Source organism: Diadema antillarum, unplaced genomic scaffold (genome assembly GCF_040938485.1).
Source record: "Diadema antillarum isolate AM-2024a unplaced genomic scaffold, OU_Dant_1.0 scf00000095, whole genome shotgun sequence".
NCBI classification, from domain to species: domain Eukaryota; kingdom Metazoa; phylum Echinodermata; class Echinoidea; order Diadematoida; family Diadematidae; genus Diadema; species Diadema antillarum.
The window spans coordinates 1,166,136-1,184,627 of NW_027270984.1; the positions used below are offsets into that span (position 1 = coordinate 1,166,136).

At 39.6% G+C, this 18,492-nt stretch overlaps 1 protein-coding gene across 1 annotated transcript in view; it reads right to left on the reverse strand.

The window, feature by feature from the left end:
* Positions 1 to 493: 493 nt before the first annotated feature.
* Positions 494 to 18,492, reverse strand: part of LOC139718534 (band 3 anion transport protein-like) — a 149,537-nt gene continuing 131,538 nt past the window's right edge. The window contains exons 9-20 of the mRNA XM_071630006.1: positions 18,125 to 18,477; positions 15,122 to 15,414; positions 14,363 to 14,575; positions 13,220 to 13,368; positions 12,401 to 12,595; positions 11,532 to 11,978; positions 10,567 to 10,656; positions 9,876 to 10,042; positions 8,965 to 9,218; positions 8,141 to 8,310; positions 5,660 to 5,830; positions 494 to 4,926 (exon numbers count right to left, since the gene is read on the reverse strand). Coding sequence (XP_071486107.1) covers positions 4,846 to 4,926; positions 5,660 to 5,830; positions 8,141 to 8,310; positions 8,965 to 9,218; positions 9,876 to 10,042; positions 10,567 to 10,656; positions 11,532 to 11,978; positions 12,401 to 12,595; positions 13,220 to 13,368; positions 14,363 to 14,575; positions 15,122 to 15,414; positions 18,125 to 18,477 — 2,583 coding nt within the window. The 3' untranslated portion in view covers positions 494 to 4,845. The remainder of the gene's footprint in view (positions 4,927 to 5,659; positions 5,831 to 8,140; positions 8,311 to 8,964; positions 9,219 to 9,875; positions 10,043 to 10,566; positions 10,657 to 11,531; positions 11,979 to 12,400; positions 12,596 to 13,219; positions 13,369 to 14,362; positions 14,576 to 15,121; positions 15,415 to 18,124; positions 18,478 to 18,492) is intronic.

Below are 18,492 nucleotides of genomic sequence, written 5' to 3' on the forward strand. Positions count from 1 at the left end.
GCAAAGCTTTGCCACATACATATACATATACTTTTGATTTTGTTTTTGTTTTTCTTTTGTTCTTTCTTTCTTCCTGGTGGTTCGAATGAGCTGAACTGAGGCTTGTACGTACACATACAAGTGCACTATGGACACTACAGCTTGCTCATCGATATCTAAACAGGTTTCTAATCTAGCTACATCTGTATCATCACTTAGCATGAGCTGAGTATTGGACAGTTAAATAAATTTCATTATTACAAATTTACTATCGACATACACAGGCTGTAAAAAAAGAGAATGCAACTTGTCAAAATAGGCACTCTTCTGCATATCATCATCTACACTGCTTAAGCGAACAACAAAAATGTCCTTGCTAATTCAAACTAAAAGTCTAGAGACTCTTACAACCTTCTATCAATCAAGTGTTAATGCATTATGCATGGATCTGTATATTAAAAGGTATGGTGCATTCAAGATGAATCGGTACTTCAAGCCAAAAAAATAATGCTGGGATGTTTTCATAAATACTATCAATAATCTTAACATACCAAATATTAATCATAATAACGAAATAAAAGATCTGCATATTGAATAAAAGTCACAGGAACCCACAAAGGTTACATAATCATGTCCAATACTGAAAAGTCATAAAAATTATCAGCACCCTTGAAATGTTTCCATTAAAGCATATCCCATTTACAATATGAAACAAATTTTCTCATAACATGAAATGGACCATCATTCATCATGCACCATATTTCATATGACTGCAGAGTCTACAAATAAATAAAAAAGTCAGTCAAAATACTCGTATGATTACATTCTTATATTCTCATGGTGATCAGTTGACATTGTTTGGAAGCCCTTTCAGACAACTTAAAATACACACAAAACATACAAGTACATGACAAGTGAAATAGATCTAATATCACATGTACTGGCAATAATGAATTGACAATAATTATATGCTTACTAGTCAACAAGACAGAAAATCAGGGGAATAATGGCAGATTCTGACACACAAACAGAGATATATCACAAGAACTTCGAAAGCAAAACTTTGTAGAAAAAGAGACTTTGGGAAACAGACAGAATGGCAGAGAGAAACAGAAAGAAAGAGAGGGGGAGGAGAGATAGAGAGAAGAACTGACTAGGAGTGAAGGGGATAGACAAAGAGAAAAAGAATTGAAGCTAAAATGTATCACCCAGGATACACAAAGTTGGAAATGACCAACAGCAACTAGAAATGTGCATCGGAAACTTGATCATCAAGTTTTGATTTAAACAAATACTCAAACAGGATCTTCAGTATGGATCCACTTTAAAAAATGGGATAGAGTAAACATCACACCCTTAATTAATTACCCTCGTAATGTCTCAGTTCATGTGGTTAACCACATTAAGACTTGAGGCTTGCTTATTTTGCATAGTGAAATTACTCAATACCAAGAGTATCATACTTGTTGACAAATGTGAATATTACAGACAGGCAAACACTTCATCTTACATTCTAGTAAGAGGAGCAGTGCTACTTCCTCCATCTTTTTTCTTCATATTTCTACCAATTATCAAAAACATGGAGGAAGAAACCAGTTTCTTCTCTCTAGAAACTATTACTGAAATCAAAACACTATCACCAGCTTCAAATGAAGTTATTTCAGTTGTTTGGCAAAGCCTTTCCAAAGGCCAGATCAAATCATACCACAGCTCTATTCGGGTTATAAAAACTTTCTCATACTTCACACATTGTTGTAGTACACGTTTAAACAGGTAGATTTTGAGCATCAAACATTTTTCCACCAGCTACAATGTAGTGTAGTTGTAATCCCAATAGCAGTGCACATTTCTGACTAAATGGATATTAAAATGGTTGATTTGTTCCTTTCTTCACACTATATTGCACTGATGTGGTATTTTACTTCAGATTTAAAGTGCTAGTAGAAGTTGAGACTAACATTGTACTGAAAGATGTAATATTCACTGAAATATTAATAGAAAGAGGAACAGTAAATGAAGACGAATAACCATTAACTCATCTGAGGCTGTGGTTGAAACCAGATGGACTTCAATAGCGAGAAGGGCATCAATTGCCATCAAAATTCAAGTAATTACTGCCCTTCTGCTTTCAAATTGATAAAAAACAAATTAACCCTTCACGTACCCACTTAATTTTCAATAATTTCCAATGTGTCAAGCCTGCAAGATTCAGCTGATGACTTTAGGCATACATCAACTCCAGCTAAAAGGTTATTTGACTCAGAAAAACAAGGCATTACCTGTAAAATGACATTGGTTACAAATTCACCACAATCTGCCAGGATCGGGAATAGATGAGACCCTTATACTGACTGTGTGCATGTAGCACTCTGTTGAAGGTAAGTTAACTTGAACGTGGTGTATTAAGGGTTAAAAATGAACCAATGTACCAGATTTACTTTGGTGTCTTCATTCGAGAGAAAAACTCTGATGACAGTCTTTCAAAAAAATTGTTTAACCCTTTGGAGACTCTTATTCAGTCACATACTTTCTTCCAGAAGAGCTGATAATATTTGTTGTTTTTGTTGCAACTTTCAAGTAGTGAATTAAGTGGAATGCATACAAAAGGTGAGCTTCTATCAGTCAAACGCAAATACTCATAATACCAGGGGGGCGTTTCATCAACGAGTTCGTCGGAGGTTTTCACCGACAAATTTGCTATCAGCCAATCAGATGCAAGGATTTCAGTAGCTTTTAACAGTTGTCGGTGTAAATCACTGACAAAAAGTTTCATGAAACGGTCCCCTGGTGTGCTTAGATATCTTGCATATCTATCATGGAATTAGCTGTACCACTCAGTTACCTTAGCAGCCACACAAGTGGTAATACTGAGCATATATTCATTGTCCAAAAAAAAATACATTTTACATATCTGAATACCAGTGATTATGAAATGGCATATTCTTATCTGGACTCTGCAACACTTTATAAATTCATACAAACACCAATTCGTAATTAACGCTACTTTGAGCCTTAACATCATGTAAATATTGAACTTGGAATGGAACACCAATCATGAAATCGAACTAAGATGAACAAATCAAAATGTAATGATCAAACAAATTTTTTTCAGAGAATACAATATCCCTATTGGTCCCATCATCATCTATTCTAGTTTACTCATACTCCACCAAAGATGTAAACTGTTTATGCCATATATTTTGCGAGTCTAAAATGCCGCAAATCAGGAACTCCCGACAATTTCGCGAGAGGTTTAATTCGCGATCATGGAGTCCTGTACTGGAACGCAGAAGTGTAAATGCGTACGTTACATTCACAATGGGATCAGAGTCAATATTTTCGCGTGTCTTTAATTTCGCGAATATAGCACCTGGCTCGTATTATTCGCAAAAATAAAAACCTCGCTAAATATTTGGTGTATACAGTACTCCATGTAGTATGAGCAAATTGTACTAGGGCAAGAATCATCGTAGGTACGTGGTATGAAGCACATCATGCGTGAAGTACACATCAAGTAAAAGAGCACAATCAGGATGGTGAGATTGAGGTGAACCATGTCATCACACGTATACCTGGGAAAGTCATGCTAACACACCAGACGAAAAGCATGATATACTGTGAACGTGGACATTTTTTCAGTCTGGAAAGTTTTGCGCAACGTAAAATTAGCACAATAATATAAGCACCAAAAGATTTTTTACATTGTATTTCACATTTGGATTCCGCAGAATTAAAAACATGCGAAATTCAGCTTTAATGTGAAAAATTACTTGCGCTGAAATTTCTACTTTGACAGTAATCTACTTGGTCAACTGAGGGAACTTTGTGCTTTCAGCTTTATCGCACACCACTGTTCGGTGACTCAGAATCAACTACACAGGAATTATGCGCGGCATCTCCGCATCAGGAATCTAGGAATGATTCACATCATTTCCTGTTCTCTTTCTTTTATTTGTAAACACTAATCATTCACAAAATGAATGTCTACAACCAAAACTCAGAGCAAAAGGCGAAATTCCATACAACCATATATTTCTACAGTTTCTCAAAGAAGACGCATTGATATCACTCTATGTGATATACACTATTTGAACAAACCCTATTGCTTGTTCCATTCTTTTTCCATTATCATACCTTCTCCTGCACTTGTCTTACCATCTCTCTAAAGTTATTCACGTAGGTGATTACATTTTTTCAGATTTGTGTCCCATTTTGATGCAGAAGAAGCATAAGTCACTAACTAAATGTCACTTTGTACATTCGCAATTGGCAAGCACAATGTAATTAGCTGCAAAGGTGTGAGAATTCATCCACTGATCAAAAGGAAGAGATCCTATTTGTCAAGCACCATCACTAATGGGACTACAATGTACATTGTACAACAGCATATAATGCCCATTAAATGTTGGATGGTGATAACTCATTGTCTTCTTGTAATGCAACACATTATAGGCCCCCATGCCAGTGGAAAGGTGTCTTCACAATGCTCACAAAATCAAATCAAATTTGCTTCGTCAGCACGAGTAAATGATATCAGATACGGCAGTCATCGACAGAAAAAGAGAGATATGACCAATACAAAAATATAGTTATTTGAACATTACAAGGTTGACATCCAAACAAAAGAGACGATAAGCAATGACAGGGGACAGAAATAAGACATTTTGGACACACACAATTTTCTGTAACATATCTCTGATAAATTCTAATCCACTTGCTACATTGCACGCATTTTCAGAGAACACCAATGTTGTGCGGCAAGCGATGAAGATGCTACCTTTGCTGTTTTTGCAGTTTTCTAGCCGTTGCTGCCAAGTCTGCATCCCATCTCCATGGAAACCAGCACCACACCCCTCATCCTCCTCCTTAGACAGGCATGTGGGTTGCTTGGTATTCATCCCCCCTACCTCCATCCACCGACTCCTCCTCCTCCTCTTCACAGTCAAGCTGATGGAGGAAAAATTAGAAATGATGCGTACAAAGGAAAGTTACAGGGCTTGTTAACCAGACAGTACCCGACTGTGATGAGCAGGTTTAACGATGTTGATTATATTATGTAACCACAAGTAGATATGACATATCAAAGCACTCCATGATTTAAAGGGGTGAAAAGGGAAAGATTCACATTAAGATCTCTCTGACTCATTTAAACGACTAAAAGCCTTCTTGAACAAGTAGTTGTCTGTAAAAAAAAACAAAAAACAAAAAAAACAAAACAAAATACAAATTCATCTCCATAACACTATCTCAAAAATTGTTCCACAGTTTTATCTGCACAGGTAGATGGAAATAAATGTGACACATTAAGTTTAGTATCAATCTCTGAAAAAACTAAACAAGATCTGGAAGACGATCTGCAATTACTAGCTGTAGTCCAATCTCCTGTTTGTAAATGCTTAGTACAGCCAATTACATATACAAATAATAAGAAAAAAATCATCAAGTATTACACATTTTTTATTGATACACTAAAGTGTCTCATTATCAAACATTCTTTTTTTTTTTTTGCCAGACTTGACTTGTCCACACTATTATTAGACAAAAAAAGACAGTCTTGATTAAAGATATCCTATGGTCTTACATCATGTGACATCATGTTGGTGCATAACCCGACATGGTAAATATACTGAAATCCGATCATATATTTACACTTCATGAAGTTGCCCATGTTTCAACTTACAGCATCAAGCTCCTCCTCCGTGTAGATGAATCGCATCAACCTCCGGATGGCCACGAGGAGGATGAAGAAGAACGGGAAGCAGATGGCGATGATGGAGGACTTGACAAACCAGACCACGGTGAGACAGACCAGCTGAATGAATGTGAAGAGGTGGATCTTCCAGGCTTTCACCTTAACAGGTGGAAGAAAAAGGGAGGATGGGGAAGAGATGGCAGAAGAGATATGAGTGATGGTAGAAAGGTGATGGAGGAGAGGAAGATAGAGAGATGGTATGATGGGGAGAGATGGTAGAAAGGAGGACGGTTGAGGAGAGATGACGCAGTGGAGAAGGATGGTTGAAAGATGGTGGGATTTGAAGAGATGGTGGAGGATGAAAGGGTCGAAAGACACGATGGGGGTAAGATGGTGAAAGTGGAAGGGTGGAAGGAGAGAAAGATGAGGAGAGATGGTGGAGGATGGAAGGGTGGAAAGAAAAAGATGGGACAAGATGGTGGATGAGTATAAGGGTGGAAAGAAAGAAGAATGGAGAAAATGGTAGGATGGGGATATGATAGATGGAAGGGAGGAAAGACAGAAGGATGGTGAAAGATGGCAGGATAGGGAGAGATGATGGAGGGAAGGGTGGAAAGAGAGAAGGATGGAAAATATGGTATGATGGAAAGAAATGGTGGAGGGACGGGAGGAAAGAGTGGAAAGATAGAAGGATGGGGAAAGAGTGTAGAGGAGGAAAGGATTGAAAGAGAGGAGGATGGGGAGAGATGGCAGAGGAGAGAAAGGTGGAGAGAGAGAAGGATGGGAGGAGAAAAGTGGTGGTGAAAAGGGAAAGATGGCGGGAAGGATATGAGCAGATAAAAATGCAAGGAAGGAGTCGTTTAGTATGGGAGAAGGAAACGAACAGAGGAGGGATAGGGAGATTGGAAGAAGAAAAAGAAGGGACAAAAATGGACGGAAGGAAACAGAAAGGAGAAGATAATGATGGGGTGGAGAGGAGAAAACAATGAAAGAAGGTTAGGTAAAAGCAGATAGCATCCCAGCCAATGCTTTCAGAAATCAATGCATTGGTCAAAGTGATTCTTCATAACTTTGACATATACTGTTCTGAAACAAGCTGACTGGACAGGACATTTTGTCTGATATTTTTCCACTATAGAGAACATAAATTTGTAAATGTGCAGCAGGCTTTACCTGATTACATGTAAGTGACCACACAACAGAACAAGATTGTGCAGTGGTCTACACCCGCAACAGCGCCCTCTACTGCCTCTAATAAGTGAGCCAACATTTCAACTTGGAACATTTATGTCAAGCAAAGGGATACAGGCAGCATGGACTACTACAACATTGCTTTGAATCTCTCAGTCATCACCAAGCCACTGCATCTAAAATATGGCGCAGGGAGAAGAACAAATGGTACTCAAACAAGCAATTCTCCTAGTTTTTGGTGTATGTATTGATCTGCCCAAATGATTTCAGGAGTGGATCAAATGTTTCTAGAGCAAACAAAACAGGCTAGACTGTATATGATATTTCCCCTTGAGCATGCAGCTGCAAGAGCGCCCTCTACTGCCAAACCTCTGGAATCACACTAGTCTCTGTTCATAGAACTGTGAAGCAGAGTCAAGCAGGCACCAAGGGAAGGCAGTATGCTGTGTCCTAAAGAGTGTCACTTTATATAGAAGTGTGCAGAGACTCCAACCCCAAGCACCTTCTGATCTGGAGATTCTCCCACCTGAAACCCCTAGCAAACGGGAGACCCAAGTTTATGTGTGCGAAGCGCGAAGTTCCTAGGGTTATAGACGCTCTCTGGTGCTATAAGGCTTATTTTTGCAACATACGATAGCAACAAGTAAGAAATCCTTTCCAACAGGAGACATTGAGCCAGGGCGGGAGAAATTAAATCTCAAACGGGAGAACGGGAGATTTTGCAAAAGTGGGTTTTCGGCGGGAGATCTCCCGTCGAAAACCGGAGAGTTGGAGTCTCTGAGTGTGTACATGTACTTTGCATCAGACTGAATAGTGATGCTGATAAGAAATCAACCCATAAACAGGAACTATTTCCCTTCTATCTGGAGAAACAACCTGTGTAAAGGTGTTTTTTTTTTTAAAGCAAGGTACTAGTAAGCAATAATTGCAACAAGCCACTTTCATTTACAGGTCAGTCATACTGCTAACAAACATAACCAGTTGAAGAAACTAAACAAAATATTCTTAAACCTTGTCCTACAAATCCACATCCGTGTCAGTGATTAGGAGAAGTTATTTCACCGTTACGTACTATAGAATATATTTGGATGCCATAAACATTCACAGATTAAAATACATTATGGCAAGTTACTCCAAGACTAAAGTCAATCATAACAAACATATTTCACACAAGATCTCAATAAAGAAAAAAAAAATGAATTTACACACTTTACATAACTTCTTTATGATAAGGACATATTTGAAAAATGTACAGAGAATTTGGTGAAGAGCTCTTACCATTCGAATGTATCTTCTGTCCGGGTGGTGCTTGCTGGGCATGAAGAAGACTTTAATCCTCTCGATCATCTGGAGACCACTCAGGGAGCAGAGACCGAGGTAGAGGAAGACACCAAGGAGGACAGCGATGGGAACCTCCCTTAGCAACGGGGCCATGTATAGCGACAGGCCTGAGGGAGAGAGATGGGGGGGGGGGGGCAAAAGAGAGAGAGAGTTTGGATGAGGGATAGGGAGAGAAGGAGGAAACTTTGAATTTAGATAACAATGAAATTCACATCGCACTCTTTGCTTGTGTTGCTCAATTATGAGGACTGAATATAATATACTGTATACGCCATATACCCAATAATGAGTCAAAATTTTCGGGGCTTCCTGACTGTCTCCAAAGTGGTTGTAATCGTGATCGAGGAGTAGAGTAATGAACAGAGAAATATATGCGTGGATGTCACATTCTTGTCGAGATGAGAGATAATATTTTTGGGTGTTGTTAGATTCGTGAATAGCAACCAAATCGCAAAATTACTATCACTAACAATACTACTGCTTTTACTAATACTACCACGACTACCATTTCTACTACTATGACTATTACTACCACTACTACAACTAATACTACTACAATGCACAGCTACTCCTACTACTACCACTATGACTAATTTCATTACTACTCCAACTCCTGACACTTATATTTACATTTGATGTTTGATGTTACAAGACTACTACAGATCGTAAAAACAGCAATGACAATATCCACGCATACCATGTCATATCTGTCAGAAATAAGCATAAAGTTGACAGCAGTTGAGCAAACGACAGAGACTTACCAATGGCCAGGCTGACAAAGAAGTTAGTCATGCGCTGGTCCTTGATGTGGTCTAGCCGGGGCTTCACACCGGGGGCGTCGGTCCGCGTCATCACGCTCAGACTGGCCACGTGGGACACGGTCCGGACGGTGGCCGCGCACATCCAGGGCAGGCCCAGCAGACCCGCCATCATGGTCAGCACGCCCATGATGAAGAGGTCGAGGTGGAAGCCGGTGCCCTTCTTGAGCTTGTTCTCCCGCTTGCCGACGATGACACTATAAAATGCAGAAAGTAACAACAGATGGGACAGAAATGAGTTTATCACAATGAGGAAAAGGTACGGAATTGAGCAAATTGCGTGATAATTGTGACACGTCTTCTCTAGAATCTTTGTATCTGACTGATTGACAACAGGGTCATCTTCTTACTATGTTCAAACACAAAAATCATACTATAACCCAGGGCATAGTTCGATAACATACATTCAGCCAGGGTATAGTTAGCACATTTGGTTCATATTTACATACAGTCTTCCTTAATTCTATGTAAAATCTTAGCCCTTTTATAGACACACTGTAAAACAAGAAATTTTCATGTGCTTGAAACTTTTTCAACTTTTCGAGAGGAGCCAAGATTCGAGAAAGTAAAATGCAAGTGAGAAGTTTTTGTCTACACAATGCATTGAATGCCAGTATAATGCTGTAAACTAACATGGTCGACAATTCGCAAAGTTTCATGTCGTGAAAAGGCTGTCGGCTCCGATTTGTGAAAGTTTCATGCCACAAATATTTCCAGTTTGGAGTATATCATATACTCATCATGGATTCTGCTCATCAGTAGGCCTATCAAATCACCAACCCTCGATTGCCATGGGCTACATTCTCAAGCGGGCGTGGCAATTAAGTTAGGTCCAAAATGACGTAGTAACTCACCCAGTGAGGAGCGTCTCCATGTAGAGCAGGATGAAGACAAGGAAGGCGGGCACGCACGCGCCCATGATGGCGATGAGAGGCATACTCTTAGAGAGACCCATAGGGTTGATAAACCAGCCCCGCTGGCTGGGATCAGTGGGCACGAAGCCGTCGCCGATGCTCAGTTTCTGTGGAAGGTGCGATGGAAGAGCCACAAAGTTTTAGAAACTCATCTTTGGACTTGTCAGGCACTTTCAATAGCGATATCAAGCTGAAAAGTCCCTCATTCAAATTTACTTCCTTTATATCTCATTATCAAAATTCATTTGATATGCAAGTATTTGCAGTATGTAATGTTATTGTCTGTGTTTGATTAGAAACATTATGTTGGGTGGTAGAAGGCTTAACATTGCACCATATATTTTTTTTCTTGGGTATACATGTGGCCCTGAAAAGCACAGTATGTATATGTTACTGTTAGTGCTTGATTAGAAACATATGCACAGTATGTTATGTTACTGTTTGTGCTTGATTGTATCAAAGGGATACATGTAATTACAATAGATACGGACTTCTTCTTACATACACACAGTGGTGCAATGTCGGATGGAATGTGAACCCTTAACCTTTGACAATAATATCACACATCTCATTCAATCATTCATTCATTCAATCTCTTCGTACAATCTTACACATAGGAGTAAAAACTCACCTGGAGGTAAACATTCTTCGTTACGTAGGACACTGTTACCATGACAGTTATTGCTATGGCAATGCCGATGTCACCAAATGCTCTTCTCGACTGCGAAGGAAAGAAAAATATTAAACAATTATAAACCACACAGGGAACTTGAGAATGTTGCGTAACAGAGGTTTGCAGAGACTTCGATCCATATTTGTCTTGAAGTATTCGAAGTTGGGCAGCTACTCCTGAGTACGGCATTGTCCAGGTTTCAACACTAGCTAGCAGCAAACAATATCAATCTCTTGGGTCATAGCTCAAACAGCAAATCTTTCAACACTACATAAACCGTCCCTGATACTTAAAAGCAAAAAGAGCAAACATGAAGTGGAGCAAAGCAGTCTGTTCAATAGTGGATAAATACTGACCACCAGCTGGTAATAAGTTGTGATTACACACTCCGGATCCTCAGATAAGTTTAGGTGCACCGGTGTACTTGCATCAAGTATTTTCCACACAAAATTTGACACTGAGCAAAACTTTTCGGAAAATTCTACCGGGCTTCTGAAATTCAAACAGCCCATATAGATTATACATTGACTGCTGCAAGGACAACATTGACTGCACTTTTTTCTTTCATATAAACGTGAAATTTGACAAAATATTTGTTCCATATCTTGCAAGCCTTAAAGTGCAGTCCTCTCTTCATCTTCATAGATTAATCCCATCTCAAAGTGCCTGCAGATCAAAAAAGTGCAAATCTGTTCGAAATTCAGAGTCCTAGTAAGTTGACAATAACAATACTTAATTCGATGACTTCTTTCATGTTTCATGTTCATTTACTAAAATATTAATTTATTCATTTTGATTTATTTATCGATTTTTTTTTTTTTTTTTTTGGGGGGGGGTGGGGAATGTTGAGGTGTTAAGAAGGTTTCATGAAAGTAAATCAACCTAACTGTTACTGATAAGCATCTCGTAATCAATGATCTTACCGTTCTTCCCAAGAAGCGACTGTTCCTAAATTGGCGGATGAAGAACGCTATGAAGAAGGTGCCAAACGTCAGGATTATCGACATGAGCGTCGTGTTCGGCCTTGGGTTCCATCCGTACGGGACGTAGCATTTCTTCTTCTTTCCCCCCTTGTCGTACTTGTCCTCGCCGTAGTAACTCGTGCTGTTTGTCACGTTGTTCATGACGTTGAAGAACGTTGTGAGATCGCTGCCGAACGGCGTAGGCGAGGGAGAGGTGATTGTGGCCGGACTCTGGCTAGAGAATGAGATGCCCAGGTCCACTTCTGGGGTTAACATTGTCTCGGTGGGCGACACATAGATGTTGGCGGGGTTTGTTGAGTTGTAGTACATATTTAGAGGAGTGGAGACATAGCTGTCATTCAGATTGGCTGGACAGTAATTTTCCTGGAAGGGATTCTGGCAAGCAACCTATTCAAACAACAGAAAAGAGAGAGAGAGAGATATAGAGAGAGTTAGAAAATGGGAATTGCAGGTAAAAATAATGAACCCACCATCTGCATCACTGCAGCAGAATTACGAACTTGAAGGTATGACTGTATTTCACCAATTAGTGTAGAATCATAGAAGTATAGGTCTAATATTTTTGTCTAACATTGGTCTCTACAAAGGAGAAACACAGCATACAATAAAATAGCATAATCATGAACACATGCACACTTACTACGCACGATAGAAATCTATTAACAAAGATCACGTGAAAATAACATAGAAGCAAATTCCCAAATGATATCAGAGGAGGTAGAAAAAGAAATGGCAAGAAATGGCGCAACACATCTACAATGACAATTTCGGTAGCAATTTGAGCAGAACTTCATTCAGACAAATCTCACATATTTGAGGCCGGTGGCTGTCTCGTAGATGAAGATGATGGAGATGAGAAGGGCAAAGATCTCCTCCGTGAATCTCGTGAAATGTCGGACCAGAACGCTGCCCTCGACGGCAACGCAGATGGTCGCTATTATTGCCGTCCATATGCCAATCCATGCCCTGAATGGTAGCAGCTCTATTTCCATGCCTTTACAAAACTATGGAGAAAAAAGTTTCAGAATAATTAGACTCGATTGCATTCAACCGTTTACTAGTTGCAATTCTCTCATACCCAATACCACCTAAGCATAACTGCTATGTGTGAAAAATGGCAGCAGTATCATTTGTCTTAGTTGCAACCTTCCTAACCTTTGCTTCATCTTTAAGGCCACCTTTCCTGTACTTCTTTCACACTAGCTTGAATTTTACCACTTCTGCTGTAAATCTGAGATGTCAAAATTACATAACCTGTTGATTGATACTAATAAGCCTTCACACGTAGCAAGTCAGAGAATCAGTTGATGCCTCATAAGAAAAACAAAAACTGAACAAAAAATGTGAATGCTGTCAATCAAAAGTTAAGCTAGAAATCATACGATACTAATCTTTGATAATGGGTTTCCCTCTTTTATTTGACTTGATATGAATATGTAAATCAATCTTCCCACACAACCTCCCAAAACTAACACAAATACATAATCCCCCTCTCCTACCAAGTATAGCCAAAACCTGAACAGAACACAAAAATTAACATCAACAACTAATCTTACCTAAAATGGAGAGGAAAGAAAAGAAAAGAAAAGTATTTTTAGAATGAATGGCTTAACCACTTCACCACCTACCTTCAGTAGATGCTCTTCGAAGACTAACACCGGTCCCGTAGGACCAATGATGATGAGAGGTTGGCCCGAGAGAAGAGAGAAGATGATACCATTGAGAGAAGTCGAGACGATCATTTCGGACACGCCCATCAGACCCTCGGTCATTTGGCCTGTTACGCAAAAAAAAAACAAAACAAAACAGCAGAGGATGAATGCCCACATTCCCTTATGTTTACTGGGCAACAGTTAACTCTTTATGTGCCATGATGGAAACCCCCTGTGTGCCACATGTGCCACATTATTCTGAGCCACCAAAGTTGTCATGCTGAGAGAAAACATTTCGTTTTACAAATCTATGTTTCTTCTATAGATTTCTGTTAAGGTGGACATAGTGGTGAGAAAAGTTGTAGAGAAAATGACAAGTTTTGCTTTGATGTAAATTGTGTGACAAATCCATGATTGGTTTTCTTTAAATTGACTTGGACCTAAACTACTGTAAAGGCATGATTTTGCACGCAAAACAGTGATAGAAACTGTAGGGAATGCCACTTGTTAGTCAATCACAACATAAAATGCAAGTTATATGTGAGAGGAAAGGAAGCACGAGAAACGCTTTCACTGTACTGGGGCATTTGGCGATTTTTCAATGTGTTTGGGCGGGTTTGTGCATTTGAGCAGAATATGCGAAGTTGGCAAGCCGTCGACTGAGTCGGGCGTGTGAACATGGCACATAAAGAGTTAAGACAGTTGGGTTTATACCAATAGGTATACCAATACTATAGGTCAATGGGAGATTGTGACTTTTTAAAGGTTGCTCTTTGCATTCGTCTATGTCTGAACTATCATCTTACTTGTAACTGAAATGGAAAAGCTCAGATCTACTTAATATCAATACAGACCTCTACAAGACAGATTCACACCAATCTACTAAACATGAAGTGGGAGACCTGCCAAAATGATGTGATCTAAAACTAACCAGTAAACTTGTCCTCATATTCCATGTACATTCATCTTACTTTCCCTACATGACAACAACATTACGCATACACTTTTATTTATTTGCAGTCTTGTTTGTACCAAATATCTGCCGATGATGATATCTGCAAAGACTTTTCTCATGAATTGAAAAGCGAAACAAAATGCACAAATTTTTATCCTCCTCACCCAAGAGACCACCGAATGTGATGGCGGGTGAAAGACAAGCAAAGTAGAGAAAGACAAAGGCAGCCAGACTGGTGATGTTGAAGGAGTCGTAGATGTCGGAGAGGTAGTGGGGGTATCTCCTCCGGATGTCCTTGTAGAGACCACCAAACAGGTACCCCGTCCGCCGGAGCGCATCACCATGGATCTGCTCCTCTTTCAGCATCTGCTTCAGCGCTGCAAAGACGAGAGAGGGGATATGACAGTGATCAATGTAACCTGAGGTCATATTTGTTTTTCCCCTGCTTGTGTCCAAAAACATTCACTGAAAAGAAAAGTGAATATTACAACACTGTTTTTCACATCAAACTGACACCTTACAGTACATCACTGTCATCATTATCAACATCGTCATCATCAACATCATCATCATCATCATCATCATCATCAACATCATCATCGTTAATATCATTGTCATCGTCATCATCAACATCATTGTCATCATCATCATCAACATCCATCGTCATCGTCATTACGTCTGCCACCATTTTTATCAATTGTCACATCCATCAATCAACATCACTACCTCTACCACCACTTTTATCAATTGTCACATTCGTCAATCAACATCATTACCACTGAAATCACCACCTCCTCTTACAAAGGCCATCAAAATGAACATCACTTTGATCATCAGGACAACTGTAATGAGCTTTTAAAGATCATCAACTTCCCTACCAACAAATCTGTTGTCATGGCAACATCCTCTCTCTCTCTGTTTACCTATGGTATCTGCCTCCACCAGTTTCAGGGTCTTCCGCCTCCGCATCACCTTCTCCTGCTCCTTCCTCTGGAGACGGGTGATCGGGAGCAGCAAGTCCCGGTCCCACTCTCCCGGTGGCAGGACCATGGTGTCGTTCAGGAACTCGTTGATGCCAACCAGGATGTCGTGCCTCTCGAGTGCCGAGTAGGCGATATTGCGGAACACCTCATCGGAGAAGAGGGTGGCAAGGGCGCGGGCGACTTCGTGGTACTCCAGCGTTGGAAGGGGAGGCCCAGTGACCAGGAAAATGTATCTACATGTATAGAATTGGGTATGAAGCATTCACATATTAATTCTGATAAGCCTCATTTTGCCCCTTTTGAAGTTCAGGCCACCTCTTCAAGAGAAGTGCACTCACAGTACACACGAGTAATGAAGATACTGGTACAATATTGTGAACATAATCAATTACCGTTGCAACAAACATGAAACATAAATTATACATAAATGGAAAACTTGACAAACACAATCCCTTCTCAGTATCAAATATCATCAAAGTCTGTGAAAAAATTTTACAGTCTAACAATCAATATTGAGAGAAACTAAATCAAGTATGCTTGTACACATTCAAACAATCAAATTCTCCTCTTGTTTCACCCCCAAGACTACACATTTGAAAATAACCATGAATAACTTCTAGCAGATCAGGCATGCTGCAAAATGTACCAAGGTATCTTATGAGAAAAGTGCAATGATTCTTTACAAAAGAAAATTTTCTGGAGTAATCTGGTGGTCAAAACTTGGCCCTAATGCAGTTTTCTTTGGTATGGATGTAGGAAAAAAATAATTTAGCTGTTTTTAATCACTTTCAAAGGTTTTCAGCAACTACATCATATCACTGGCAGAAAATGCTCAGAATTTGCAGTAACTGTTAAGAAAACCACACAGGCATATTTTCTCCCATATCACAGTAAATAAATTGTCACATAACAGGCTATTTCATTGTGTATTTAATGTAATATTCCCTGATGTCACAATCAAACAAAGTCATAAATCATTTTGTGGCATGTTGTATTGTATATTGTTGTACACGTGTTCTCCTTTGATTCTCTCAGATTTCATCATAAAGTTTAGACTGAGTCAAATGTAAACTAGTTTGATATGAACACCTCTTATGCTGAAGTTGAATAATCCTAATACCTATCAAAATATAACCATGCCATTATTTCCAGCAGTGCCGGAAAGCATATCGTCGCTGGGGTGACAAGACCTCGTATCTCAAAAATGTCAAAAAATATTTTTTTAGCTTAATGGTCAAATAATGGGTCAAGTGATGTCTTGGCCAAATCCCAACTGTCTAACTCCAAAAATGAAGCCACCATGACATGTCAAAGGAAGGCTATCCCATTCACTATAGTGCTTTGGCCGCCATGTTTTTTTGCTCTCCTGAACATTTGACATTTTTGAGATACGAGGTTTTGTCACCCCAGCGACGATATGCACATGTTGCATCTTTGTACGGTACATGTACCTGTCTTGATACTTTCTTGTGTGAACACAGGAACCCCCTATAAACTCCTACAGGCGTATCTGTACTCTTTTGGCCTTTCTACAAGTAGTTGCAAATTTCTGGTTGCTTGATTCTGATTGACAGATTGAATGCTTCAAGTGTGTCTTTGTGACTTGTTCAACAGAGATAGGAGCTTCATGTCATTACAGATTAAAACATACTACAGGTGCAAAGCACTTGATTTATTCCCTCTCGCTGTAATTGCATAGAAACTGCCTTGATTCGGACATCATGTACATCTCTAATCATCACTGATAGGAGATATTCCGACAAGTCAGCAACCTATAGATGTACATTGTGTATTCTGTTTAGTCAATTATCAAGAGGAAACGAAAGTCCATTTCCTCTGGAAAGAGGATCATATCCTTGATGAATAAAGTGTTGGCAACACTTCAACTGGTTCACCCCAATGTACTTTTCAAGGGGATGCTACGGTTGACGTCGCTTTTGATCAGTTTCCATCTCTATACAAAATGAATGATGAAATTATATATATGCGGTATCCAACTAACAAAACCAAAACTAAACATTGATGTGCCAGAAGATCTGGAATGTTATACATAACGATAGTGTCATACTGCCCACATACTTCCAATATCATTCAAATTACAAATGTTGCAATTGTCTTCACAGTTGACTCTTTATTTTGATATCATCTTTAGCTGCCAATTAGATGAGAAAATGGAAACATTAATGTATTACTGTATACAAAAAACTACAATTTTTGTAAAGTATTCAATGTCCGCTTCAAAGATATGACTTACGATCTTGTGAAATGTTATCTTCTGACCTCAGGCAAACAAAATCAAATATACGCAGACAAAGAAGATATTCGGAAGTACCAGCTTTGTGAGACCTTCTTCAATACATATTGCAGGCCTATATCACAGCACAGAATCCCATATCAAAATCCTTTGCTCATCTAAGTGTGATGTTTCTGTCAACTTCATTCCAATTGTGCAGCAGAGGAATCATGGAAATCTTAAAACAAACGCTTTTCATGTCTGTCTTGGAAACGAGGCATTTCGGCAAGCTTCAAACATTCTCAAGACTTATTTAAACATGGTGACGTATCAAACAGCTTCAAGGATTGTCAGTGGCATATGTAGCATCGTCCCAGCTACCCTTTTCATAATTTGTGCTCAGAATTCTTAATTCTCCCCATTAGAATTGTTAATTTTTGTTGAAATGAAATATAAACAGGAAGGAGAATGAACTCTTATAGTGACTTAGAAGCATGTTCTCTAAATGCAGAATAACTTAATGGTGTGAAAAGTTTCACATACCTGAACCTGCAAAAATGATACCATGCAAGTATTTTTTGAGATGTGAGATATTGTACGAAAATAATCCCTTCCCCAAATTCACGAACAAGCAATGTTTAGTGGAATTGGGTGGGTGTAGAAAAATTAACTATTAAAATGTTTGGATGTTTCTACAGTAAAATCCATACCTGAGAGGAAGGGGAACCTCCAGAAAGTTTTCAAAGTGGATAGCCTCGTCCAGCCTGACCAGGGCCATGTAGGGGGCGTCCAGGTTCTCTTCCTTCGCAACCATCACGAGTGCGCCCTCCGCGTCCGGCGGGATCTTGCGCATAATGCCGTCGGTGGAGCGCGGCTGCTGGTGCGAGGTGATCGTCGCCGACGACGGGCTGCGGTTGATGCCCGGCACGGCGATGCCATCCACGGTCTTCTTGCGCTGCTTCAGGGACGGCTGGCTGACGGGCTCTTCGACCGTGATGCCGCCATCGGTCTTGTCCAGCTTGTCAGCCTCCAACATGGACATTTTGGACTCTAAATCGGCGTGCTGCGCGAACAAAAG